At 40.7% G+C, this 25,561-nt stretch overlaps 2 protein-coding genes and 1 long non-coding RNA gene across 5 annotated transcripts; 1 reads left to right on the top strand and 2 right to left on the bottom strand.

The window, feature by feature from the left end:
• Window positions 1-1,982: 1,982 nt before the first annotated feature.
• On the bottom strand, window positions 1,983-7,015 carry C8H10orf88 (chromosome 8 C10orf88 homolog). 2 transcript variants are annotated; one of them, XM_053948741.1, is made up of 6 exons: window positions 6,806-7,015; window positions 6,512-6,703; window positions 5,433-5,505; window positions 4,663-4,869; window positions 3,524-3,993; window positions 1,983-2,526 (listed from the first exon to the last, which is right to left on the bottom strand). In XM_053948741.1, exons 1-6 carry the CDS (start codon window positions 6,958-6,960, stop codon window positions 2,298-2,300), a joined length of 1,326 nt encoding a protein of 441 aa, XP_053804716.1. In that variant the 5' UTR covers window positions 6,961-7,015; the 3' UTR covers window positions 1,983-2,297. The 2 variants fall into 2 exon arrangements, with proteins under 2 accessions (XP_053804716.1, XP_053804717.1); XM_053948742.1 differs by lacking the exon at window positions 6,512-6,703.
• Window positions 7,016-8,730: 1,715 nt separating this feature from the next.
• On the top strand, window positions 8,731-25,478 carry LOC128791261 (disintegrin and metalloproteinase domain-containing protein 9-like). 2 transcript variants are annotated; one of them, XM_053948738.1, is made up of 23 exons: window positions 8,731-8,838; window positions 9,238-9,432; window positions 11,035-11,132; window positions 11,998-12,074; window positions 12,723-12,801; window positions 13,563-13,639; window positions 14,448-14,664; window positions 15,061-15,126; window positions 15,207-15,278; window positions 15,614-15,786; window positions 16,236-16,320; window positions 17,215-17,336; window positions 18,177-18,348; window positions 19,200-19,289; window positions 19,522-19,717; window positions 19,843-19,948; window positions 20,144-20,318; window positions 20,712-20,792; window positions 21,476-21,581; window positions 22,229-22,361; window positions 22,773-22,836; window positions 23,174-23,226; window positions 23,635-25,478. In XM_053948738.1, the coding sequence occupies exons 2-23, from the start codon at window positions 9,363-9,365 to the stop codon at window positions 23,711-23,713; spliced, it is 2,391 nt and encodes a 796-aa protein (XP_053804713.1). In that variant the 5' UTR covers window positions 8,731-8,838; window positions 9,238-9,362; the 3' UTR covers window positions 23,714-25,478. The 2 variants fall into 2 exon arrangements, with proteins under 2 accessions (XP_053804713.1, XP_053804712.1); XM_053948737.1 differs by lacking the exon at window positions 8,731-8,838 and having other exon boundaries at window positions 9,104-9,432.
• Window positions 14,649-20,188, bottom strand: LOC128791269 (uncharacterized). The gene is made up of 3 exons (XR_008432017.1): window positions 20,114-20,188; window positions 16,885-17,049; window positions 14,649-14,815 (listed from the first exon to the last, which is right to left on the bottom strand). It is a non-coding gene; the product is annotated as an uncharacterized LOC128791269 (long non-coding RNA).
• Window positions 25,479-25,561: the final 83 nt, after the last annotated feature.

Here is a 25,561-nt window from a genome sequence, read left to right as displayed (position 1 = left end):
GCACATTGGGGCACTTGCTTTCACACATCAGAGCTAGGAAATATTTAGAATTAATCTTGCTCTTAATAGTAATTAGAATATTTTCTCTTTTTTAAAAAAATATTAACCTTTCTGAACTCTAGCAATATTTTAGATATGTTCCCATTTATTTCAACAGTGAAAGATTTTGCATCCACATGTGTGGAAGTGAACACATCTGTAACTCAAGGGCAAATATTCAAGTGCAAATATTATAAAACAGAATGAGTTTTGCTGAGGAGCATATAGGAAACCACTGGAACCACAAGTTGCTTATTTTTTGCCCAACTTTGCTTCAGCAAATATCTCAAATCTCTCTCATGGTGACAGCACTTCTTGGCAGAAACTTGGCTGCAGCAATACCAAATAACTGAACATCATTATGTTCTGTGAAATTGTTTTATTACTAATTTTTACAACTCTTCAGTACTACATATTCAGGATTTGCACTCTCTGTGGATCATGTAAAATGAAATATCTGAAAAAATGTTTATTTAATTCCCAGTTAAATCATACAGTATTCTAAACTTTAAGCACTTTATTTTTCTCTCTACACAAAATCCCTCGCTGATGTAGAAGCTGAAAAAACACCAAACCTGCAACAACACAACTTCTACACTCTGGCATTTGTGGTTTTAATTTCAAACATTCTTATTGTGATAGCTGTGATACTAAAGCATCACAAACACCAGGTAGGACACAACTATCAAAATGTCCAGAGGTCACTTTAATTACTTCTGGAGATTTCTATTTAGTGTCAACTGCTATTCATATTTGTCACCCAGAGAGGGAAGAGGGAAAAGATAAAAAATCATTAAATTAACAGCATTGCAACTCAACAACACTCAGAAATCCATTTCAACTTCTTTTGTTACGAAATAAAAAATCCAAACCCAGAACTGTCTCAATTTAATACTCTATCTCAAGTCACTGAGTTAAAAAAGTGTGCCTACCTCAGGACAGACTTTATACCTTTACAGGTATGAAGTACAAGACAATTAAGATCCTTTTGTCTTAAAAAATCTTTTTCTCTTTTTGAATCACTTTGAAACTGCACCTGGCAGGAGTTAAGATCCGGGACAACTGCAAGATGTCTTTTCGGAGCAGAATAATCCTCTCTTCCAAATCTACTTCTGTGGGTTTACTACCATCAGGATCTGACAGTCTTCAAAAGACATCACTTTTCCTGGAGAAGAAAATACCAGGCAGAGTAAGTAAAGATACTGGCTTGTACATGCTTATGCTGCTTTTGAGTCAACACTTGCTTCCATAGCTTTTGCCAAAAGTGTTTGTGCACCCAACTGAGGGGGTTACCATGTAGTCCCTACACCCTCCAATTTAAATGGTGCACCCCAGAATCCAAGAGCAACAAACAGAATGAAGTTTGAAACTCAGCCTTCCATAGAAGAGAGATCTGGAGTCACAGTCCTACCTCCCCAAATGACAGCCAAACTGATCCCAATGGGTTAAAGGAAGTGTGATGCAGTAAGGAAAACTCCTCTGGTCTTCTGGAGCTACCCCAGCACACCCTGTCTGGGAACAAGAGCCACTTGAGAGGAACCATGGATGAAGTACTTGCACTTCTTAGGATAATGAAACCTGGACAAAGTCTGCTGAGCTCACATTCATTTCACTTCCTCCTGCACACTCAGTTTAGGAGGGAAAGAAGTATCAGAGTCTTGGTTTAGGTATCTCTTCGGAGTCTGGATTCCTAATTTAGGTGCCTGTACAGCCAACAAGGCTTCCAAAGAACCCAGGCTGGGTTCACACTTCCCCAGCTCTCTAAAGACAGCTCCATAAACTGCCCAAATTAGGCAATGACAATCCAACCTTCCTTTTAGAGATGGAACAATGTCTTCAACAGGAGTACAAATAAAGCAAAAGAACAAACTGCATTCTGTTCTACTGATAACACACTTGATATCAAAAATGAACACGACCCAAAAAAGTGAGCTGACTACATGTAGGTAAAAAGATAAGCAGTAACTCAGTTTATTTAGAGTACTCCACTGTTCAAACTGGAACTGGGGGACTGTTCATACAGCTTCTAGCAATGCTCTTTAAATAAATAAGCCACAAAGGGCATACAAAACTCTTATATTTAGGAAAAAAAAACATATTCTTAAGATCTTTCATAAAACTAACAAGTGTGTACAACAGTGGATAGAATTACAGTAACAAAATGTAAGTTAACAACACTGAGGTTCTTCATAGTTTTAACTGCATAAATACTAAGCTTTGTGAAGTGTAAATACTCAAGGTATTCACATTGAAACCCTCTACCTCTCTCCATTAGAAAATCCCTCGTTAGAATCATAGTGTGCTTCAGAAATTTTGTTTTGTTTTGAGTTCTGAACCAAGTCCATCAAGAGAAACATTTTATTGTCTATGTGTGTCTGAAGAGCCTGGATTTGGCAGTCAATATAGTCCATTAGTTTTTTCTCCATCAGATCCAGGTTTTTTGAAATGATCTTTTCCAAATAGGAGCAAATAGGCTGCTGTTCCACTCTGTAAGAAGAGCAAAGATAAGAATAAGTATAACCTATTTCTTAATGACAAGGGGCAATATAAAGATCTGGGCAACTGAACATCTTTTAAATGTAAAATTTCATTTATTAGGTAATGAACTTTGGAAGGCATTAGGTTTCCAGCACAAGCAAAATACCCTCCCTGACACACTTTAAATCTCTTTTTTTTTCCATAAACAGTGCTATTGTATATAGTCATCTTCTTTCAACCTTGTTTTTTAAAGGCTCAAATATGCATTAGTGAGCTTAATTACATAAAAAAAAAATCCACACAAGTCACCAATATACACAGAGTTTGTATTCTGTCAGTATGGCAGACTGTCCTTGTCAGCAAAAGTGCTTCAAGAGTTATCCAAACTGTGCAACTCTCTGGGTTTGCATCTACATTCTTTAAAAATACTGGAGCTGAGATATTCAGTCTCCATTAAATCCTGATTCCTACATTCCACTATTGTTCCTGAGGTACCAAACTGGCTAACTGGGACACCTGCACTGTAAATGCAACAAGTGAGGAGGAACAGGAAAATCAGTGGGATGATACAGATTATCATCAGTGGGATGATACAGATTAATCTTTCTACAGCAGAAAGATTGTGCCACATTGTGTGAAAAAGGGAAGATGTGAGAATTTAGGGGTAAAAGTAATCAAAATGAAATTATAGTAGATGAGAAAGGCAAGCTAAATGTGTATGATGATAAAAAGGATGAAGAAACACCCTTTTTAAATTAGATTAAATGGAGGTAGAATAAAAAACAGTTTAGTAAAAACAAATGATGTGACTTCTTCTAAAAAACTCCTGCAAAAAATTGCGAAATTGAAAATTTGTGATGTTCATCACCACACAGCCTTCAAAACTACGTATTCTAAGATTCACTATTGCTGCTGATGAGAAGAAAATGCTTACATTGCACATTTTGTTTAAGCTTGTCAGTAAATAGTCAATACTACTTTGAGAGATTCACCAAGCTTAACTCACCCAGCACTCTGAACGCCTTCTGCTTTAGGCACTGCACTCTTCCCAAGGTGCCTCTCTCCATCCTTGAGCCGAAGGTGATTCACCTGAGTGCACAAGTTTTGAAGAAAAGGAAGAAGCACCTGTGGGTTGGCTACGTTTGGAGTTTCACCTGCTTGCTGCTGCACTTGCAAAGATCCCATGACTTTCAAGTCATTCCTGAGGTCAACTGCATTTTGCTGGGTAGGAAGTCTTTCAGAATCCAAAGTATTCTCTCTTTCAGGTACCTCTGAGTTCAGATCACGAGTTATTTTTAAATCTTTATACACTGCTTCACTTGTTAAATGATTTTTAACAGGCAAAGGTTCACTGGCTGACGGACTCAGTGATGACTGCAGAGCTGCACTGTGCATTCCATCTATTGCACGGTCACCTCCAAAGTCAGAATTTCTCCCCACGATCCAACTGAGTTTGTCTCCAAGAGGGAAACTGTTCTGATGGGGAGAAAAACCCATTTGAGTATTTGAGATTTCAAATATACTGGAAATTATACAGCAATAACAACAGATACTTCATAACCCAGCATTCTACTACTTTGAAAGATTTTCAAAGTAGTTTTAAACTACGTTCCTTGTAAATATGAAGTGTTAATTATCCTGTCAGTGTCTAAGTAAGAAAAGAGCTTTACTGACTTCATTTTTACCATGCTGTATCTCCAAAACGGAATTATTAACATCAGATGATTCAGAATTCTGTTGATACAGCCCACTTTGCAGGATTAGGATCTGAAGTAAATGTTCTGTGAGAGCACTTTACTTTTAGTTGAAGGTGGCATGGTTATAATGACCATTAAAGAGACAAACCAGCCCTTCTATCTACACCCCAAACACTCCAGGGAAAATGCCCACCCATCCTTGACCAGCAGTGACAATGCCAACAGGCAAAAGGAGAGTAGTGAAACTTAAAATTACAAGAATGCATAATAATAATAATAATCATCATCATCCTGGAGAACACAATCTTTACTCACTGCACTCATCTGAGTGGCAACAGATAAATCAGGATGAAAATGGCATTAAGTGTGGATTAAAAGTCCCCAGAATCTTTTTAGAGCATTCCTAACTGGCAAAGTGCCAGTTTGTGTTTGTGGAAAAGTGACTTACTTTCTGCTGACACCGGACCATGTCCATGAGCTGCTGAGCACCTGGAGACAACTTAGATCCCATGGATTCCATTATAGTTTGCACTCTGTCTAGATCTATGCTTGAGCCTAGTGAAGGAAAATCAGTTGCTAGTTTTGCAGACACTGCTTTCACTTCTAGAATTATTTTACTGATGAGTACTCTGTGTTTCTCACCAAAGGAGAGCAGCTATTGCAAGAAGGAAAAAAAATACTTCGGTTAGGCGAAAAACCATTTCATGTTTTCTTTGTACATAGAGGACAATGCATTGTTCTTTGAGTCTTGGGAAAAATTATGATGAACTCTTTTCCAAATTAAGCCAATTTCTCCTTACTATTATTCCCCATAAAATTCTGACTGGAACAGAGGTGCCTGAGTACCCCAAATATACATAAAGTTTTTCTAAGAATTTTAGAGTGTGGCCACACAATTTTCACAAGCTTATTTAACCCTAGAGCTGACAGATCTAATCATAGATCTGCAGTTTATCTGGTTGATGGTTTTTTCTCTAAGACTAAATTATCTGTATCATATAAAGTCTTCATGAAAAAAAACTGAGATACCAATTTAAATACCAATTTAAAAGGAGCACTCTGCCATCAAGACAAAGTAAGAGCCAACAGATTTTTAAGTGATTATGTGAAGAGATGAAGTGTATAAAACCAAGAATTTTACTAAGAGCAATGCAATTTAGTCAATTAAGTGATTAAAAAGATAGAAGAAAAATAAAACAATGCTGTTCAACTCCCTACCTTAATTCTACAGGATGCTGCAGGGCATTCAAACTGAAGGTACTTGTGGTATAAAGTAACCTCTTCAGTTTCACTAGAAAAATAAAATAAACAAGCAGTAACATCAATTTACAAGGTAATTTTTTTTGTAGAAATACACTATATCAGTAAATATTTATATAAGAAACAAGACTAACTGGAACACATTTCTAATGCAGATTTATGGTTTCCAACAGCACTTTTAGTTTCTAGTTTTTAGCAGTTTTTTACTTTCTAATAGCAGCTTTAATGTTTATATGCAACTTGTAATGAATCTTATCATTTATGTAAAAATTACTTGTATGGGTGCTTGCACTGTGCACTAGAGAAGCTTTTGAGGTTCAGTACATTATTCACCCATCCTCCCTGAGGCTCTGAGTCGACTGGTTTCTAGTTAGCTAATTAAGCAGCAGATGTGCCATGTAATGACTTCAAAACAAAACAGAAGCATTGCTTTATTTCCCCTGGCAAAGCACGGAAGGAAGTACTGAAGGGGAAAACAAAACCTTCTTTTTTAAATCTCTCTTGTTCTTTGAAGTACAAGATGACTACTTATCAAAAAGACTGTCATAGAACCCAAGAATGGGCTGGGTTGGAAGGAACCTTAAAAATGACCCAGTGCCACCCCTGCCATGGGCAGGGACACCTTCCACTGTCCCAGGGTGCTCCAAACCCTGTCCAACCCAGCCCTGGACACTGCCAGGGATGCAGGGGCAGCCACAGCTGCTCTGGGCACCCTGTGCCAGGCCCTGCCCACCCTCACAGGGAGGAATTTCTTCCTAATATCCCACCTAACCCTGCCCTCTGGCAGTGTGAAGCCATCCCCCCCCCCATCCTATCTCTACAAGCCCTTGTCCAAAGTCCCTCTCCAGCTCTCCCGCAGCCTTTTTAGGCAGTGGAAATGGCTCTAGGGTCTTCTCCGGGCCGAACAACCTCGGTTCTCTCAGCCTTGTTACAGACGCCAGGTCTCGAACAGCAGGAGCGCCTCACAGACACACACACAGAGTACGAGGCTGCCAGCAGCGAGCGCGGACCCAGCCCCGCCCGTGCCCGCCACTCACCCTGGGGCCGGGCGGGTGCCGCGGCTCTGTCCCCGGCCGGTGCCGCAGTACTCCTCGCCCACGTACACCTCCATGTTCCGGGCCTGGCTCACGATCCCCACGGACACCATCTCGGCGCCGGGCCGGCACTGCAGCCGCAGCTCGCAGGGCTCCTCGCCGCCCTCCCGCCGCTCCGCCACCACGGCCTCGCTGCTGCGGGGGGGGGGGGGGGGAGGAAGCGACACGCGTTGTCCCGCCAGCCCCGCTCCCGCCCGGCCCAGCCCGGCGCTCCCTCTCGCCGCCCGCCGCACTCACCAGGGCTCGCCGTCCCCCGCACCCCGCCGCAGGCACAGCGCCCGGGCCAGGCCGCCCGGCGGCGCGCAGGGCCAGGAGCACCGCGCCGACACACAGCGCGGCTCCCGGCCTCCCTCCTCCGCCTCCTCCTCCGCCGCCGCGCAGCCGCTCGACATCGCGGAGCCGCGGGCAGCGCCCGGCCGGGACAGCCGGGCGGGGCAGCGGCACCGACCGACCCTCAGCGGCGGCCGCGGCCGGGACGCGCCTGCGCAGCGCGGGGGCTCCGCGCGTGCGCGCTGGGCAGCGGCGGGACCGTCTGAGGGAGCGCCGGAGGGGGAGCGGCGCCCTCAGCCCGGGGGAATGGCACCCTCAGCCCGGGGAGCGGCGCCCTCAGCCCGGGGAAATGGCACCCTCAGCCCGGGGGAATGGCACACTCAGCCCTGGGGAATGGCACTCTCAGCCCGGGAAGCGGCACCCTCAGCCCGGGGAAATGGCACCCTCAGCCCGGGGGAATGGCACACTCAGCCCTGGGGAATGGCACTCTCAGCCCGGGGAGCGGCACCCTCAGCCCGGGGGAGCGGCTCCCTCAGCCCGGGGGAATGGCACCCTCAGCCCGGGGAGCGGCGCCCTCAGCCCGGGGGAATGGCACCCTCAGCTCGGGAATGGCCCCCTGAGCCCGGGGGAGCGGCTCCCTCAGCCCGGGCGAATGGCACCCTCAGCCCGGGAAGCGGCACCCTCAGCCCGGGAGAATGGCACTCTCAGCCCGGGGGAATGGCACTCTCAGCCCGGGGGAATGGCCCCCTCAGCCCGGGGACCGGCACCCTCAGCTCGGGAATGGCCCCCTGAGCCCGGGGGAGCGGCACCCTGAGCCCGGGGGAAATGGCACTCTCAGCCCGGGGGAATGGCACCCTCAGCCCGGGGGAAATGGCACTCTCAGCCCGGGGGAAATGGCACTCTCAGCCCGGGGGAATGGCACCCTCAGCCCGGGGAGCGGCACCCTCAGCCCGGGGGAATGGCCATGGGGTCGCAGAGAGCCGGAGTTAATTCGCGTAGAAAACACCGTTGAGATAACCGAGTCCATTATATGACCCAGCATCACCGTGCCAACCATACCTTGGCTACGTCCAGGCTTTCCTTAAACACTTCTGAGTCCCGCACCTCCCTGGGCTGCCCATTCCAATGGCAAAGCACTCCTGAGGAGAAGTTCCTAGTAATGTCCACCCCAAGCCTCCTGCGGTGCAGCTTAAGGCAATGTCCTCTTGTCCTGTCACTGGTTGCTTGGGAGAAGAGACTGACCCTGAAGTTGTGCCAGAAGAGGTCTAGGGTGGATATTAGGAAAAAGTTCTTCTCCCACAGTGTGATCCAACACAACAGGTTCCCCTGTTGGACTCAATACCTCAAAGGTCTTTTCCAACTGAAATGATTCTTGGATTCTGTGAAACTTGCTAATATGTCAAAATTTGGAGCAGCGGGATTCTCCCGAGCTGTGTCCTGATAGTGCACCACACAGGAGAGAGGCTATGAATAAAAGAGGCCATAAATAAAAGATGAGTTCATTTAATTTTCAGTAGGATCTCACCTTCTGGAGTTGGGGAATGCTGCTCCTGAGGCTGTGGCAGACACAGACCCAGGGAATGGGGGTGTCAAGTTCTGCTTCCACCAGTGCTCAGTGCAGGAATGTTCAGGTTGTTCTCAGTTTGTGACTCTCAGGAAACTGACCTGAACGGGCTTTGACAAACTAATGCTGCAAATACAGCCAAGCATTCTGCTTTTTGTCACTTAAGGCATTGTTTTATAGGATTTACCAGCAATGGAAAACGGAATTTTCTCTGCTTTAATCAAATAATTCATTAAAATTAATTAATGTAAATGTTTGAGTGTGTTGTCTCAGCCTCATTTTTGTGTTTCTAAATGCGTGTGATACTTCTGAAATGCACTGCAAACTCATCCAGTTTTAGAAGCGTTTCTTTTCTGCTCTTGGTGACAATGTGGTTACGTGGAAGATGACTCTGATCCTGGAAGAGCAATGATCTGCACAAAATTATGGACTTCTGGTGAGGAGCATTGTGTTTAACATAGAAGGGACTGGGTAGAACCTCTGTTTTGGGGATTTTCATGTGTTCATATGCATTATATTTAAAAGTAAGGATTTAAAAATAGAAGACAAGAAGGTAAAATTTCAAAGAATAAATTGATTCACACTAGTTTTTTATTGAGCTGGCAGTAGCCAGGATAAACATCCTAACACTGTATTTGTCAGTAGCAGTATTTTGTGTTTCTAATCTCATATGATCTCTCCGTGGGATCAAAGTCCTTTAGAATAAACCAGTTTGATCCTGACACAGGACTCTCCAATCAGCATTTAAGAATGTGCTGCTTTTTATTTGCATTAGGCTGTCTGACCAGTTTTCTCACAAGCCTAGTGGATTAAATTTTACTTCCCATTTCCTCAGCAGAGATGCAGTATCAGAGAGCTTTTTCTGTTGTTTACCTTCGGAGCAGACGGTTCTCATTCTTCTGGTTCCCTGCAGAGCAGCCAGAGCCAGCTCAGATGCTGGAGTAGTTTCTCTGGGAAGTCATGTTAATGCACAGCTTCTTTTTGTTCACTTTTGGACTAATTTTAACTGGAAAGCCTTTTTGGATAAAAGGTAAGCTTTCTTTTTTTTTACATATTCAGAAAGTTTCTCCAAGTCTGCTTGGACCCTGATTGTAATGATGCACACCTTTAACATTGAGCCACAGCTCTCCTTGTGCAGCCCTGCTCATTGAGGGAATCTTGGAAAAGATTACAGGTTGAAACTTTTTATAGTTGAGCTCTTTGTGGGGTTTTTTCCTCCTGGATATCATAGGTATGTAAACCCATCATTTTCTGTGCAGGACATTGGTTGTGACAACTGCAGTTGCTGTCACTCTCCTCAATAACAGACACTGTAGAAAAATATTTCTTCTTCACTGATGTGAGGGAAATTCCTACAATTTCATTGGAATTTTTCATTAACTCATCTCCATTTACGATTTGGCTTCACATTTTAGATTTAAGTGTAACACCTGAAATGTTTCTTGGAAACTGGTATTTTTATGACATGCATCAAAGATGGTTTCCTATTTTCAGGTGTCAAAATTTGAATTGTTAAAAGATCATCTCCATGGTTAGTTCAACATACACTTCACTCATGAAACAGAATGGATTTTGTGATTTAGATAATAAAATTATTGAAGATTAAGAGCAAAATCACAATATCAAATGCTGATACTCTTTCCAGACCGGTTTGCTAATACCAGCTTCCACATTTTGACTGCAATTGCAGCCTGTACTGTTAAACATATGCTACCTGCACCTACCTTTTAAAAATCCTGATGCTATCTAGCAGGTAGAGATCATCATTACACTGGAGAACCCTCCTTACTTTGAATGGCTGGTTGTGTGACGTTTTTGCAATTATGAATTCCTTTCACAGGAATGGGGAAGCTGAGGGTGACTTTGTACTACTATAAATGTGAAGAAATCTCTCTGTTTCCTTAAAAAAGAACAATTTAATACAGAAGAAACCACTTCCATTGTTAAAACTCGTGTTATTGTTGATTCTGTTTAAAAGCAATGGTTGTATCTCTGTTGATCAAATCAGTTGATGAGCAGAGAAGAAAAAGGAAGATTAATTCAACTTCACACATTTTTTTAAAAAGTCACTGGAGATTGTTTTTGTCTTTATAAAACCACTTACCTGAAACCAGATACTTGGCAGCCTTCTTATCTTTAGCTTCCTGCATTAGCATGTTGTTCTGGAGATAATTCTGATATCATGTAAAAGGCTACAAACCTTTTGCAAAGATCTGACTGTTGCTAGAACAAACAAAATGCAAGATTAGGCAATGGCAGGAGGCAGCGTGGTGAGCCACGTTTTCTTCCACACAGGAAGTGGACAAATTGTATCCAGAGGACAACTAAAAGTGCTCCTTATTCAGGACAATGGAGAAAGGAGAAGGCCAGCTGCACCAATTTATGTGGTACATCAGGTTAAAAGTGTCAGTCATGGAAGAAAAAAATGACAAAGTCACAAAGTTTATAATCCAGAATATGAGAGAATTAAGATTTTGTTTAAAGGCTTTGATGGTTTTTCTTTGTGTGCTCTGGAAGACCCCAGCTTTAATCTGAAGTAACTTTTTTTACAGTCAGTTTGATCATTCCTGAATTGTTTCACTTAATGCCTTATCCTTTCTGATTCTTTACGAATTTCAAACTCTATTTTCAGGTATATCCTCTGAACACACATCCAGACTTTCTACATTAGAAATAATCATTCCTCGAAGTCTGACAGGCAGAGAGAAACATCACCCATTTTCTCATGAGGTTTGTTATTCTGATTTTCTTTTTTTTCTGATTGTCAAAACACTGTCCTACATTTCACACACATACAATGGATGGTATACAGAGATTATTGTAATCAAATGTGCCCCACGCTCTCTCTTCTGATTCTTAGTGTTTTCAACCAGTTTTAAGTAAATTTGTTCCCACAAAAGCCTGTGATTGTACTCTGAGTGCCTTCCAAACTTCTAATCCTGTTAATGGCCTTGTAAGACAGAAGTGAGAAGGGACATGAAGCATATTTTCATTTCTTCTGAGTCAGATTAGATGTTGAACTTGAGCTAACATCCATGCTGTCCGTGTTCTGGTCTTTGGATAATAACCAGAGGATTTCAGCCATGTAGCACCCAAAGGATACAAATGGTCCCACAGAGTGGCACAGGTTAAGAGATGAGTTAGAAGAGAAACCTGAGCCTCAATTCTTCAGTTCTGAGGTAACTTACCTTTGTGCCAGATACCGAGTTCATTTACCGAAGTAACTGTTAATGAAACAACATTAGTCATCTTTGTGCAAACCAATTAGGGGATAAAAGACTGGGAGTCGTTTATCTGATTTACAGAAGGAGTGTCACAAAGCATGATGTGGTACTTAGCAAAGAGGGCATTCATGGACTGTGCCCTCCTGCCTAAATGAAAATATAGATTCATGGCATTTACACTTTACATAGGAAAGAATGTTCACTTTGCTGCTGAGAGTTTGAAATATGGAAGCCTGAGAGTTAGGAGTCTTGGGGTTGTTTACTTAAAACATACACAGTAGTTGGGCCTCTCTTGTCAAGCAAAACATGGAATAAACAAAACCCAATAGAAAAATCACCTAATTAAGTGATGTCTTTTGTTCTGTTTTCAGGAGCATTCAGATGACAGTCTTTCTTACTCAGTTAAAACCAGAAATGGAACATACCTCCTAAAGCTGAAGAAAAATAAGTATGTGATAGAGTGTTCTAAGGAATTGTCTTGTTTCTGGGTTAGTTGCATACAGAGAAGCATTTTTATACTGAAAAAATTCAGAAGAAACCATTTAAATGCCAGATTGTAGCAACTACAAAACAACTCTGTTAAATACTGTTTAATGTAGTGTCTCTGTTATGGTACTATCTTGCAAATAGAAGGGAATAATAGTTTTTCTAGCTTTGAAGAAATTTATTTTGATTATTTTTTTATTAGCAGTGCAAGACAGTACATTTAAGAAAATCCTTAGGAAAAATTAGAATTCAGTTCAATATTAGTTTTTATTAGCAGGTCATAGGGGTTTTAGCTCTGCTGTATTTTAAGAAATGTTTCTGTTTCTCTTATTCCTCATTCCTGAGCCTGTAATAGGCCAGGTTCTTATGCAACTGAGTCTGTTTAGATTCTCTATGGATATTTTAGTTAAAATAAATAATAATAAGTTTCAAAATAACTTCTTTTTCAAAAAATCCAGCTCATTTTAAAATATTTTGCTTCATGTGCTTGGATTTTAATAGTAATTTAGCATTGAGTGTGCTGCTAACAGAATGTAGCATTTATCAGGACTCTTGACTTGTTCCTTGTTTCTAGACCATTAAAAGAGCAGTAGTTTATTTTTGTTTCCAGAAAACTTCTTAGTGATGACTTTAAGCTGTACACATATGGGGAAAATGGGAAACTGCAGGCAACACCATCCAAAAATGAGGTATAGTACATAATAAAACATCCCCTTTGTGCCAGAATTTTCTCTGAAAAACTAGGGAAGCCAAGAAAAAATAGAATTGGTGGGAATGAGACTTTTGTGAGTTTTCACAGTGGAGCATTTCTGTTTAACAGTTACCAGTGGTCTAAAGATGAGGTTCACGAGGGACTGGGCTGTTTGTGGGGTGCAGCACTCCTGTTCCCCCAGGTGTGAAAGGATTTGCCAGGAGATTATGCCAAGCCTGAATTTGAGCCACCTTTGCATAACGTGCAATTTAAAGTACAATGGCAGCATCAAAGCTCTAGAGTTTTTACATCCTGTATCAAACAAGCCTTATAAATACTTCTAAATTTAATTTCATCTTTAAACTGCTCAGTGAGACCTAATTGGGTGGTTTGTGCATGAAAGATCTCCTCAAAGCAGTTCTTAAGCAGGATGAGCAATGTAGATTAAAATATTAACATATTTTACAATTTTATAAAAATACAATAAAAATTTTATAAAAATATAAAAGATGGTGATGGGTTAAACTAAAAAGCTGGCTGTGTTCTAGAACCAAGGGACCAAAGGCTACTTCAGGTACTCATGTCAAAGGATATTCTCCTCCAAGAAGGTCAGGATTACTTTCCAAGTAGGGAGCTCTGTAAATTTCTAACAGCCAGGCCTGATGTCATGCAAATAATATAGTTAGTTAGAAAATAAGTTTGCAGTTGAAGGCAGCCACCTTGTTGTGTCACTAATTATGTGGGTTTGTTGCATTTCAGACACACTGTTATTATCATGGCACTGTTGAAGGAATTGCTGACTCCACACTTGCTCTTAGCACATGTGATGGCCTTAGGTATTTTCTCTTCCTATTTTTTTTTTAATATTTCACCTTTTGATGAAGCTGAAATTCATTATAGGTTTTATAGTTTCCCTAAACTCACACTTTTTCCCCCTTTTCCAAAATCCCTTCACGGGAAAAAAAAAAATATTAGAGAAATTGTAATAAATATAGGCAGAACCTGGGCATGACCTTAGGTTTCTAGTACTTGATGTAAATGTCATGACCAGAGATACCTTTGTAGAAAAAAAAATCTTACCTTGATGAAGCTTTTGGTGAACTTAAAAACACTCCTGCAGACAACTTTGTCTTATGAATGGACACATTTCAAAAGACAAACCATTTCCATGAAAAAATTTTGTCCAAATTTGAACCTTTTTTTTGTTTCAAATACAATAAAATCATAAACAGGATAAAATTCACTCATGTATCTTTCAGGTGAAGTTTCACAGAGAGATGTTGCTCACAATAAATTAGGACATGTCCTGGCAGCCTTTAAATGAATAGAGATAAGGGCTGAAAGGGACCCTTTGCATCAGCTCTCTACTCACAATCCAGACTAATATAACAACAATTTGGCTTCATTCTCTTTTTTTCCCCTTCCTTTTCTAACTGATTCAAGAAGCCCTAACTTGTTGAGTATTTTAAATAAGTTCTGGTTTATCTTTTATTGGTCATTTGAACTTACCCCCATATTAATATGATTTCAAATAATAATTTATTTCAACATAGTGTCTAAGTATCCAGCTGTTATTCATTCATCTAGTCATAACCACGAGGGGAAAAACGATGAAATAATGTTTCATTCTGTTATGATTGTTAGGGGAATTCTCTACATTGGCGGCAAATGGTACGGAATGGAGCCCCTCAACACACCCAGCACATCTGAACATGTGCTTTATGAATTGGAAGATGAGCAGGGTATCCCCTTCCACTGTGGGGTGCTGAATGGCAGCCTGGAGCATGAGATGTTTGTGAAGCAGTCTGTGAAATACACATTTTCATCAAACAGTACCTCCAGCAGGGACAGGCTCCTCAGGGTAAATATATTTCTGTTTCTCCCTTGAGCTGCAGCCCAAGGCATCTCCAGGGCTCTTGCTCTGGCACAGGTGGGATTGGCCTGGCAGGACATTTCCTTGTGGCCTTCATTTCCGTGGACACCAAGGTGGTGGGAGCCCTGCTGAGGAAATCCTGGAACAGAAGATCAGCACAGTGGGACCTCACACAGCTCACAGAGCAGAGTCTGGCCAGGACAGCTGTGGGTAGGACATGAAATGCACAAGCTGCCATTCAGCTCATGCATCCCAGTGGCTGCCCTGGTGTGAGTTACTGACACAGAGATGTTTATGTGGCAATCTAACACAAATTGAGGCCACGTTACAAAATGCAGTGTTGCAAACTCATTATGTTAATTTACTGTGTTTTCTCATTTGCAGGAGAAGCGAGCTGTCCTGCCCCAGAAGAGCTATGTGGAATTGTTCGTGGTTGTGGATCACAACAGGGTAATTATATCATCCAACACTAAATACATTTTGCTGTTTTGCTAATTTTTCTCCTCTGACACTGTTATGGTATTTTACAGTTTTTGCTGAAGAATTCTGATCCTGCTGCAGTGCAAAAGGAAACAGTGGAGCTGATTAATTATGTTGATGGGGTAGGTCAGATAAGTTGCCTGGATTCAGTAGTTTCTATTTTATGATAGTGTTCAGAAGAGCAGCTTTCTTTCTAAAGATATGTTTAAGTACTTCCATAAAGTAGAGTGTTTTCAGTTATACTTCATTTTATATTCTAAATATTTTTATTTAGTTTGCAATTTATAAATATTTTATATTTCATTTATAATTACAAATATCATATATTGAGTTTCAAAGAAACTGAAGTTATGTCCTGCTCACTATGTTCAGCTTATTGTTTACTCAGTAGTAATGAAGTCATCTTTCAGAACTCCATCAGAACATCTGAGGGATGTTAATTATATTTTTTTTTCAGATGTATAGAGCATTAAACATCCAGATTGTTTTGGTTGGATTAGAGGTTTGGACAGATGCTAACCACATATCTGTAATGGATGGTTCAGCTGGAGATGTGCTGAGTAGATTTGTTTCTTGGAGACAGAAAGATCTTCTGAAGCGCTCAAGAAATGATGTTGGTCACCTCATAATGTAAGTTTGCATTCAGGGAAAACCAGCCAGGCTGCCAGTGTTAATGTATATGATTTGGGGCTTTTCTATTAATTAAAATATACCTGGAGTAAAATCCTCTGCACTTCCAAAATGGTTTAACCTGGAAAAATGATAAGAAGCTATAATGGATTCTTAAGAGTTAATCAACTCCAGGGTGACCTCCAGAGGTCCCTTCCCACCTTAGCCTTTCTGGAATTGAGTGCAGTGACACAGCAGACTTAAGTGATTGATCATTATTTTCAAGCTGTTATTCAGATATTCATTATTAATTAGAATGAAACCCTGCTGTGGTGATAAATTCCTTCTTGACTTCAAGAAGACCAAATTTTGCCTTGCAATATTTCTTTCCAACTTGTCAGTGTCTTTTAGTAGAAATCATGAACTTTCAACCCATTTTTAACACCACCTCTAAACTGCTCTTGTTGCAGAGGGAGAAGCTCTTTCAGTGGATCCATTGGAATGGCTTTTGTGGGTACTGTGTGCTCACATGTCCAGGGAGGGTCAATCAGCACTGTGAGTACATCATAACTTGGGTATGGAAGAAACTGGTCCTTGACCTACTTGGTCAAATCACCCTGGTCTTGGAGTTGGCTGATTTCTTTCATGGGGTTTCTTATGTAAAGACTTGTGCATATTTTACACCTTTTTTTTTTGTTTTTTTTTTTTTTTAGCACTTCCCAATTTATTTGTCAAATTCCAGCCCATTTGGCTCATTTAATCTTCAACAAATTCTTTTGGTCATCTTTTGTGATTCACGAAATTCAATATTGCATAATCTCATCCTTATACCATTAAAGTTCATAAGCACAGAGGTGTTGGGATGGGAATGCAGCTACAAAATAATGGTGGGGTTTTTTACTCTTTAAATAAATAGAAAGTGAACATAATGCACTGTAGTCTCAAGTGTCTGGAATTCCTCACAATAGGACAGCAAACAGTAAAAAAAATTTAAAAATAAGTACAAAACTATTTTTTCGCCATCCTTGAGGCAGAACCAGTAACTCCAGAGGTTCCTGTCCTTAAAGTATGGATGCCACAACATTGTGGACAATCTCAGAAGCAGATTCTGTTCTTTACCTGTACATTTGTTGTTGAAAACTCCTTTGAAATCAGTGTCTAACAGTGTAGAGAGAATAGAACAGAATCACACAGAGTAAAATTTCCAGTGGTGATCCAGACCAGCTGCCAGCTTATTATCCAGAATATGATCCTCAGGGAAGGAGTGGCAGAATCCAGCCCCACCTGAAAATAAAGTGACAAATTGTCAGTCCTTGCTGCTTTCACCTTACAATACAATTTGGTATTCTGCCTTCATAGTCCCTGAGAGCTTTGTGGTGGGAGTAAATCACTGGGCCCAAACAGTGTTTTCCACGGTTTCACTTTTTTAAACTTGATTCTCTTTATCAGCTGAATCATAACAAAATGTTACGTCATGCCACAGTGGTTGCACATGAGCTGGGGCACAATCTGGGAATGAAACATGATGACAAGAGGTGTCCTGCATCCTACATCATGCACAGCACAGATAAGTAAGATTTCCAGTTATTTCATTTTAATAATTTATTTTGTTTGCAGTGACTATGCCTTACAAGCTGTGAAACTCCTATGAATCTGGAAGAGCTTTAGGGGATGGGGAGTTTGATCACAGAGGTGGATTAACTGCCTTAGTATTTGACATCATTTTAATTTATATGAAATTTTATCTGTTTTCTGACCCAATCATTGTTTATTTGTAACATTCCTAAAATATATTGGGAATTATTTTTTTTTTTAATAATAGCGTGTTGCTGGGGTTTTTTCACCCTCTTGAGAATGCTTTACATGTACTCACTGGGTTTGTGCAAATATGCAACAAATTATTTAACAGTTAATTTAAAAAGCCAAAAACCTTTTGGCTTATGTTTCCTTCAGTTCATTTATTCTGTGGCTTCCCCTTAGGAGAAAAAAATCATAATATTTTATTTATCCCCACTTGTATGAATAAATCAGAGTAACTGAACACTGGACAAAACTACTCTAGGAAGAAGCATTCCTCAGTTCTTCGGGAATTAAGATGAATGTTTTCCTGGGAATATTTTTTAGTCAAACATTTTTAGACTCAGTATGGAATTTCTAAGGCCTGTTTCGTACAGGACACCAGAATAGATAATGTGATGGTCTCTGGCCTCTAAAAGCATTCATATTATAATAATATTTTAAACTTCTAGTACTGCACTTTAATGCAAATTAAAATAAAAATTAACTGTTTCATGATCTCCCAGCATTATTAAATACAATATTTATTATGGAGCAACAATATTTTAAGAGCTTGGGTTGTATGTTCTCCTGTAAGCAAAATATTTATAATAATACAATATTATCCTTTCCAGTGGATCCAGAAATTTCAGCACCTGTAGCGCTGATGATTTTGAAGCCTTTATTCTAAACGGAGGAGGAAACTGCCTTAGAAATCCTCCCAAAACAAGTAATGTGTACAAAGAGCCTGTCTGTGGTAATAATGTGGTCGATAAAAATGAAGAATGTGACTGTGGCAAACCACAGGTAATGCATGAAATTGAGCTGGATACTTGTTGTATATTATTATATTATATTATATTATATTATATATTATATTATATTATATTATATTATATTATATTATATTTATATTATTTATATTTTTATATTTTTATACTTTTATATAACACTGGCCTAATTGCATTATTTTCTGAGGAGTTTTCCTTGTAATTTTGCATTTTTGCAAGCAATATCAAAATAAATATTAGGCAAATTTTAAAATCATGCTTTGATTTTGATGTGGACTCAGTTAAGGACTATTGGACTTCACATAACATTGAGGCAAAGAGAATGCTGAGGAAGAGGTGAAATTCAGAGCAGAGTGTGTGGGAGCACCACTGGGTTTTGTGCTGGTTTTGGCATCATGGATGTTTCTGTTCCATGACAGAGACTGTTTATCTATAGAACATGTACAGGTTTTTTAACTGTAACCCTTCAACTGTGCCTACACAAAATGACTTTTAAGAGTCACATTTGCATTGTCAAAATGTCCCTCCAAGAATGGGAGGTATTGGCTCATTCTTCAGAAGGTAAAAGTGTCTCAGAAAAGGCAGCAATAAATCAAAAGGCTGCCAGCAAGCCCTGGTTCCATTGGCAACCCATCACAGCAGGTGTTTTCTGCTGACTTGTACAAATAAAACTTGTACAAATAAAACTTGTACAAATAAAACTTGTACAAATAAAACACAGCAACAGTGTCTGCTGGTTCTTTTTAAAGCAGGAGAACGTGAGAATCTGACACAGTTATTTAAACTTTGGCTTGTCCATCCATGTGGACTGGTGAGTACTTTGCTGGCTGTATAAATAAAGCAGTATCCCCCTTCCAATGTTCTCAGGAATGCTCCAACCCCTGCTGTGATGCTGCCACCTGCAAACTCACACCTGGCTCACAATGTGCTCAAGGACTGTGCTGCAAAAACTGCAAGGTAGGCAATGCTTTATTAAACTAAATTGTTACTACTCACTGAGATTTTGTAATGTTTGAAAAGAGCTATCCTAGTCCTCTTGACACATTTTCAAATGACACTCACCAGTAATAGAGCATGTAAGAAGAGAATTTGTCTTCTTTAAAATCACTGAATGTTCCCAGTTCTCTTTGTACCACTCTAGAACTTCCTCTGTTGCAATACTGAAAGTGTTCTCCCTCTCTGGTCCTAGTTTCAAGTGGCAGGAGCAGAGTGCAGAGCAAAGCAAGATGTCTGTGATCTCCCTGAGTACTGCAATGGAAGCACTGCCTACTGCCCAGATGATGTTTACATCATGAATGGGCACCCATGCAGCAGCAGCAAGGCTTATTGCTACTATGGAGTGTGCCAGAGCTTTGATTCACAGTGTGAATCTATCTATGGCAAAGGTATGGTTGGCATTGAATGTGAACCCATTTGTAGGCTCCTGATAGACAGTTCCAATTTTTCTTTCTGGTATTTTTCAGACACCCTACTGAGATTCACTGGTTTGTTTTTTCTTTTTTTTCTACAGGGGCACGAAAAGCACCTGATATATGCTTTGAAAAAGCAAATATTAAAGGAGATAGGTTTGGAAACTGTGGGATGAAAGGTGGAGTGTACAAGAAATGCCCTATCCAGTAAGTCACCACCAAATAAAAGCTAATCCTAAAATCTTCAATATAAAAAAAAAAAAAATTATTTATTCCAAAGCCTTGAAGTGAGAGAGTTAAAAGAACATTTTTTAAAATGCAAGCTGAAAAGTTGGAATGGATTTGCACTGATACTGATTTTTATCTGTTCACCTTGTCTCTGATATCCTTTATTCCATACAGGCACAGTCTGTGTGGGAAGCTGCAGTGCACGTCTGTCAGTCTTCAAAACCTCCCAGCCTGGAGCGTTGTCAATAACGCATCCGGGGTTTTATGCTGGTCCTCTGACTTTGACCTAGGATCAGATATCCCTGATCCTGCCCAAGTTCATGATGGGACAGCCTGTGGAGAGAACAAGGTAAGAGGAATTATGGCAGCCTGACAGAATATATTCCAGGTGGAAGGTTCTGAACTTCCAAAAACATTCCCGGGCTCTCTTGTTCATATGCCGTAACACAATAAAAATCTTTTGAGATTAATACATGCAAACAATTCATTAGCTTTTCAAAAACTGGGGTGCTACATTATCAGTCATTCAAATTATTCCATCAAAGTGCATCCACAGAGTTAGACAAACCTGAAATGAATAAAGTTATAAAATTCTGAAATACTGAATGTTGTATTAGTCCTTTTTCTTAACATGTAAGTGAAAGCTGCCGACTTGTAAACATATGCAATTATATAGTATATTTATAAAAACATGGGATTTTTTAAAGGTTTGTGTTTGCAAGACACTAATTAGTTGTTGCAGGCCTGTCTAGGTTTTGAATGTCTTGATGCAAGATATCTGGGCTACAGCTGTGATGTAAAGCAGAAGTGTAATAACAACGGGGTAAGTAGATGGTGCTTTGTGTCCTGTTTCTAGACTGTGCAAATTCCCTGCATTTAAGCAATAACCAGCAAAGCAAAGCAGGTGGCTTTGCTTTGTTCTGATCTGTATTAAAAGTTAAATCCACTTATTTTACCTGTAATTCATGTTGCCAGAACACTGCAAACCCCTTAGCACTAACACTGAGAGGCATTTCATCTGAATTTTCCAAGGGAATTTTTTTTAATATTACTGAGCTGGTGAATTGCAAAAGGAAAATATTCCTTTGAGGATGACAGTCTGGTAATTCCTGATTTATATATGTCTCTGTGAAAAATCAAAATGGAGTCCAAAGGTTGTAAAACTAAGAAGGTTTCTGGACTGTGATTAATTGCAGGCAAATAAAACAAATGTTAACTTAGAGAGAATTACCACGAGGTATCAGAATCCCTCAGTGGTTTGGGGTGTTATGGAGGGGCAGAGCTTATTCCCAGTTAATATTTCATGTATTTCTATGCAATACTATGCAGTATTTTTTATTTCCACATGCAATTCCATGCATGGAACTCCAAATCCATGCCAAAGGTTTGAGTGGCCACTCTCAGGGTGGTGTTGTTTGACTAATCCCCGTGTTTGGGCTGTAGGGGTGTGACAGCAATGGGAGCTGTCCCTGCCTGACTCATGGCTCCCTCTTGTTTGGGCTGTAGGTGTGTAACAACAACGGGAATTGCCACTGCAACCGGGGATGGGCCCCTCCATCCTGTAACCACTCTGGCTACGGTGGCAGTGTTGACAGTGGTCCAGCTCATACAGGTAGGACACTGAAACTGGCCCTCAATCTGCCCCAGGGGCTGAGAAAATAATCTAGTGATAACATAAAAATAATCTACTAATAACATACTCATGTTTTTTTCTATTGCATGCGAGCCAAATCATGGACTGACTGGAAGAACAAACATTATTATTTGATAATTAAATAGCTCTCACTGGCCTTTACACACAAAGTGTTCTCCATCTCTTTGTCTAAAAGCAAAGTTCATAATCTGTAATTTTCTGAGGAAAATCTGTGTTAATTTCTACAGAACTTCATTGGATTTTACTAAATTTGTACTTTGGGAAAGGGAAAAATTGTTTTCTGTTTATTAAAAGTTTAGGAAGGCAAAGCAAACATGCAGAGCAGTTGTGGTAAGCAAATACAAAATGAATTTGTCTGCTTCAGAATTATTGAAAACATTTTATGGAAAAGGAAAAACGTTGCATATACATAGGGTGGGTAAGGCAGAAAGAACTTGTAATAGCACAAGGCCAAATCCTACTTTTCTGATTGCAACATGTTACAAATTTCAGTGAAGTTGTTAATTTTATTCTACAACAATTTGAAGATTGTACTTAAAAAAAAAAAAAGATTGAATAGCTTTTAAGTGATTTTAAATTCCACGGTTTCAATTCTTGTTCCCTAGATACATCACTTCGGGATGGGCTGCTAATTTTCTTCTTCCTGGTGCTGCCTGTAGCCATCCTCACTGCAGTAGCAGTATTAAAACGTGATGCAATAAGGAGAAGACTTTGCAGGAAAAGCAGAGGACAGCACAGGTATTTCCCTTCTTACAGGTGCTACTCCAACATGAGAGGGTGCCCCAGGTCAGTGCAGCAAGGCAGGTGGATGCTTTATCTGCACAAAAAAATCCACACCTCCTAAGGTACAGGACTGCCCTGCTAATAGCAGCAGTGGGGAGTTCAACAGCACATCCCCTGCTCCTTGGAAGTGCAATCCAGACACTCCACTCTGTTCTCAAGCATTTTTTTCCCAAATCCATTTGGGATTTTCCTAATTTTTGTTGATAATTTTATTGTATGGACACAGGGGCAGAGCATATTGAAATTGCCTGTCAAGTCCAGAACAGGATGGACTCAAAGCAGAATCCAGAGCTCTGAGCTGTAGCTTTGTCCTTGGAAAATGCTGCATCCCTGAAGGATTTCCTGATGATGTGGTTTGTCTTTCAGGGATAACAATGGGCAGGAACCAAAGCAAAGCAACAGAGCAAGTCATGAAACAGGAAATAATCAGGTAAAATAGATGGAGTCCTGGATTATTTCATGTTGGGTAATCCAAACTGCACAGTGCCTTTTCTCCAACACAATTAATCATGACTTTGTGACTTTCTGATACATTGAAACCACCTCTGTTATTTCTTAGGCCAAACACTGGAGATGCTGCTTAGCCAGGTTGTGGGTCTAGTTCTGATAAAACTGAATAAAAATTATCAAAACAAAATGTTGCAAGACAATATGAAGAAAGCCCCAGCAAATGAGAACCAGTTCTAAAATGACATTAGGTTAATACTGAAGAATCATCTACACTTTGTGTTTTCTGCTAATCTGATTTTCTGCAATGTTTTTTTCAGCCTGCTGCATCAAGTCACAATATTTTTACCATATTGCATTTTCCTGGCACAAGGTTTGTAGTGTTTAAAACCTTCTTCACTTCATCTTCCCATGTTTATGTTGCTGTAAGTGAAGTCACTGATGTCCTGTGTCCTGCTTAGGGGGATTTTTCATGCAGAATCATGAAACAGATTAAAGATTAGATTTAATTAATAGGGAAATTAAATTTAAATTAATTTGATAAATTAATAGATTCATTAGATTTAATTAATAGATTTTTCATGTAGCATCAATCATAGATTAAAGGATTAAAGGAAAAATGTTGGCATAAACACAGGTAAACGCTGCAAGGGAGAGGAAGGGGCAGAGAGAAGTAGGTGGAAATGCTAGAAACTGGTTAAAAATGGTAAAGAACCAGTTTAGAAATGTCAGGTGTCTCAAGTCATGAAATGCTAAACACAATGTGTTTTCCACACTTCAGGCAACCAGTCCAAACCCAGCTTCCTGCAGCTTCCTCAGGACCTCAACGACCTCCAGTCCCACCCAGACCAGTTGTCTGAAATGTTTCTTGGGAGCCCTCAACCAATTCTGACAAGTGACTGGCCTGAAAAACAAATTAAAGGACTTCAGTGCTCTCCTTGTGCAGCCAAAATGCCTTTGGAAAGCACGTCCCTCCTGGAAAGCCTGGGTGCCAAGGGCCACTGAGCACAGATTTGGTGACAGCCCAGTGTTTTGCTCCTTGCTGCTGGCTGTGTTTGTGCCTCCTCTACCTCACCTTTTATGAATCAGACCCTGAAGTTCACCGTGCACAGGACTGAAGCTGGGAGAGTGTCAGAGAGCAGCACTGCTCCCTGCTGCTGCCTCCCTCTCAGGCCACAGAGAAGTGAATTCAGCTGTTCACAGACATAATTCAAAGATGGGAGATCTGCACTTTACCTCCTGGGCTCTCCTCTCCTCAGGACGCTGCCAGGGCCTGTGGAGCCAGGTCTGGGGACAGTCCCTGTGCCCTGCTCTGACACCTGCCTGCCATCAGCCCTACCAAAGCTGGGCCCAGAGCCCACCTCTCACAACCCACCAGCCGTGTCAGCTTCCATTTCAGGTAGTTTATAAAAGTAACCTCGCCTGGGGACACCAGGAACTCTGTAGGTCATGCCCTGAGTCTGAAAGAACCCATCCATCTCTGTTACAGAAAATATGGGATATTGGGAAATACCTCTACAGCTCCACAGTGGCTCAATGTTTAATGGGGGTTGCAGCTTGGCATTTTTCCTAGAAACTGATTCCACTACAAAAGCAACAGATTTAACTTTTGTCATTCTAAATGGGACAGTTAGAAACCAGCACTGATTTCAAAGAGGATGTGTGGAGTGACATAGTTTTCCAAATAGGCCTCCTTCAACTGTCTGTGTAGGAGATGGATGCAGGAAATCCAGGGAAAAGTCTCCACCAGAAGGAGCAGCAGCTGCAGTGCAGAGAGCACCTCGCTGCCAAGAACAGAGCTGTGGGTGTGGATCCGCCTGTCCTTGGGGACTGCAGCACACCCTGCCTGTGCTCATGCAAATTTCAGAGTACAAGCTGGGAAAAAAGAGTGAATAAATTACAGGATTGCCTCAGCGAGAGAATATTTCCAACACCTCAAATGGCCACATCACTGAAGAGGTGGAAAAAAGAACCCAAAAGAGATTGCTGGCAAAAAGTCCGTGTCTTCCAGGGAAGTGTCCTCTTCCTTAATCCCTCAGAATATCAAACTGTTATTATTAAATATCCCTGTCATTTAGACCTCAAATGTAATATGAGATTGATTTTATTTATTACAATTTAAAATAAATCCTCAGGGGCAGCACACTTGGTTGTATCTTTGTTTTGTGATCACAAAAGGCACCGCTGGGCACGCGGGGATGGCTCAGCCTTTGACACTCGGGGGGCACTGAAGAGAATTCTTGCACTTATTGTGACACCAGAATGGGGTAAAAAATGGCTAAAACCAGAACTGGGTAAAACTTGGGTAAAAAATGGGTCAAACCAGAACCGGGTAAAAAATGGGTAAAACTAGAACTGGGTACAAAATGGGTAAAACCAGAATTGGGTAAAAGATGGGCAAAACTAGAATTGGGTAAAAGATGGGTAAACGAGACACAGGTAAAAAATGGGTCAAACCAGACCCGGGTAAAAAAATGGGTAAAACCACAAACGGATAAGAAATGGGTAAAACCAGAACCACGTAAAAAATTACTAAAACCAGAACCGGGTAAAAAATTACTAAAACCAGAACCGGGTAAAAAATTACTAAAACCAGAACCGGGTAAAAAATGGGTAAAACCACAAACGGAGAAGAAATGCCTCACCCCAGAGCGGGTTAAAGGGGCCGTTCCCGGCTCCGTCGTTTGCGCCGAGCCCGCCAGGGGGCG

The sequence above is a fragment of the Vidua chalybeata genome, chromosome 8, assembly GCF_026979565.1.
Source record: "Vidua chalybeata isolate OUT-0048 chromosome 8, bVidCha1 merged haplotype, whole genome shotgun sequence".
NCBI classification, from domain to species: Eukaryota; Metazoa; Chordata; class Aves; order Passeriformes; family Viduidae; genus Vidua; species Vidua chalybeata.
The sequence above is the reverse complement of the archived record's forward strand: the minus strand, read 5'-3'. Positions and strand labels throughout refer to the sequence as shown.

Bases quoted from the DNA above. Each gene is read 5' to 3' on its own strand.
- LOC128791261 (XM_053948738.1), top strand. From the start codon at position 9,363: ATGTTAATGCACAGCTTCTTTTTGTTCACTTTTGGACTAATTTTAACT. The intron at 15,127-15,206 runs GTAATTATATCA...GGTATTTTACAG, and splicing joins TGGTTGTGGATCACAACAGG to TTTTTGCTGAAGAATTCTGA. The intron at 15,787-16,235 runs GTAAGTTTGCAT...CTCTTGTTGCAG, and splicing joins GATGTTGGTCACCTCATAAT to AGGGAGAAGCTCTTTCAGTG.
- C8H10orf88 (XM_053948741.1), bottom strand. From the start codon at position 6,960: ATGTCGAGCGGCTGCGCGGCGGCGGAGGAGGAGGCGGAGGAGGGAGGC. The intron at 6,704-6,805 runs GTGAGTGCGGCG...CCCCCCCCGCAG, and splicing joins GCGGGGGACGGCGAGCCCTG to CAGCGAGGCCGTGGTGGCGG. The intron at 4,870-5,432 runs GTAGGGAGTTGA...TTCTTGCAATAG, and splicing joins CAGCATCCTGTAGAATTAAG to CTGCTCTCCTTTGGTGAGAA.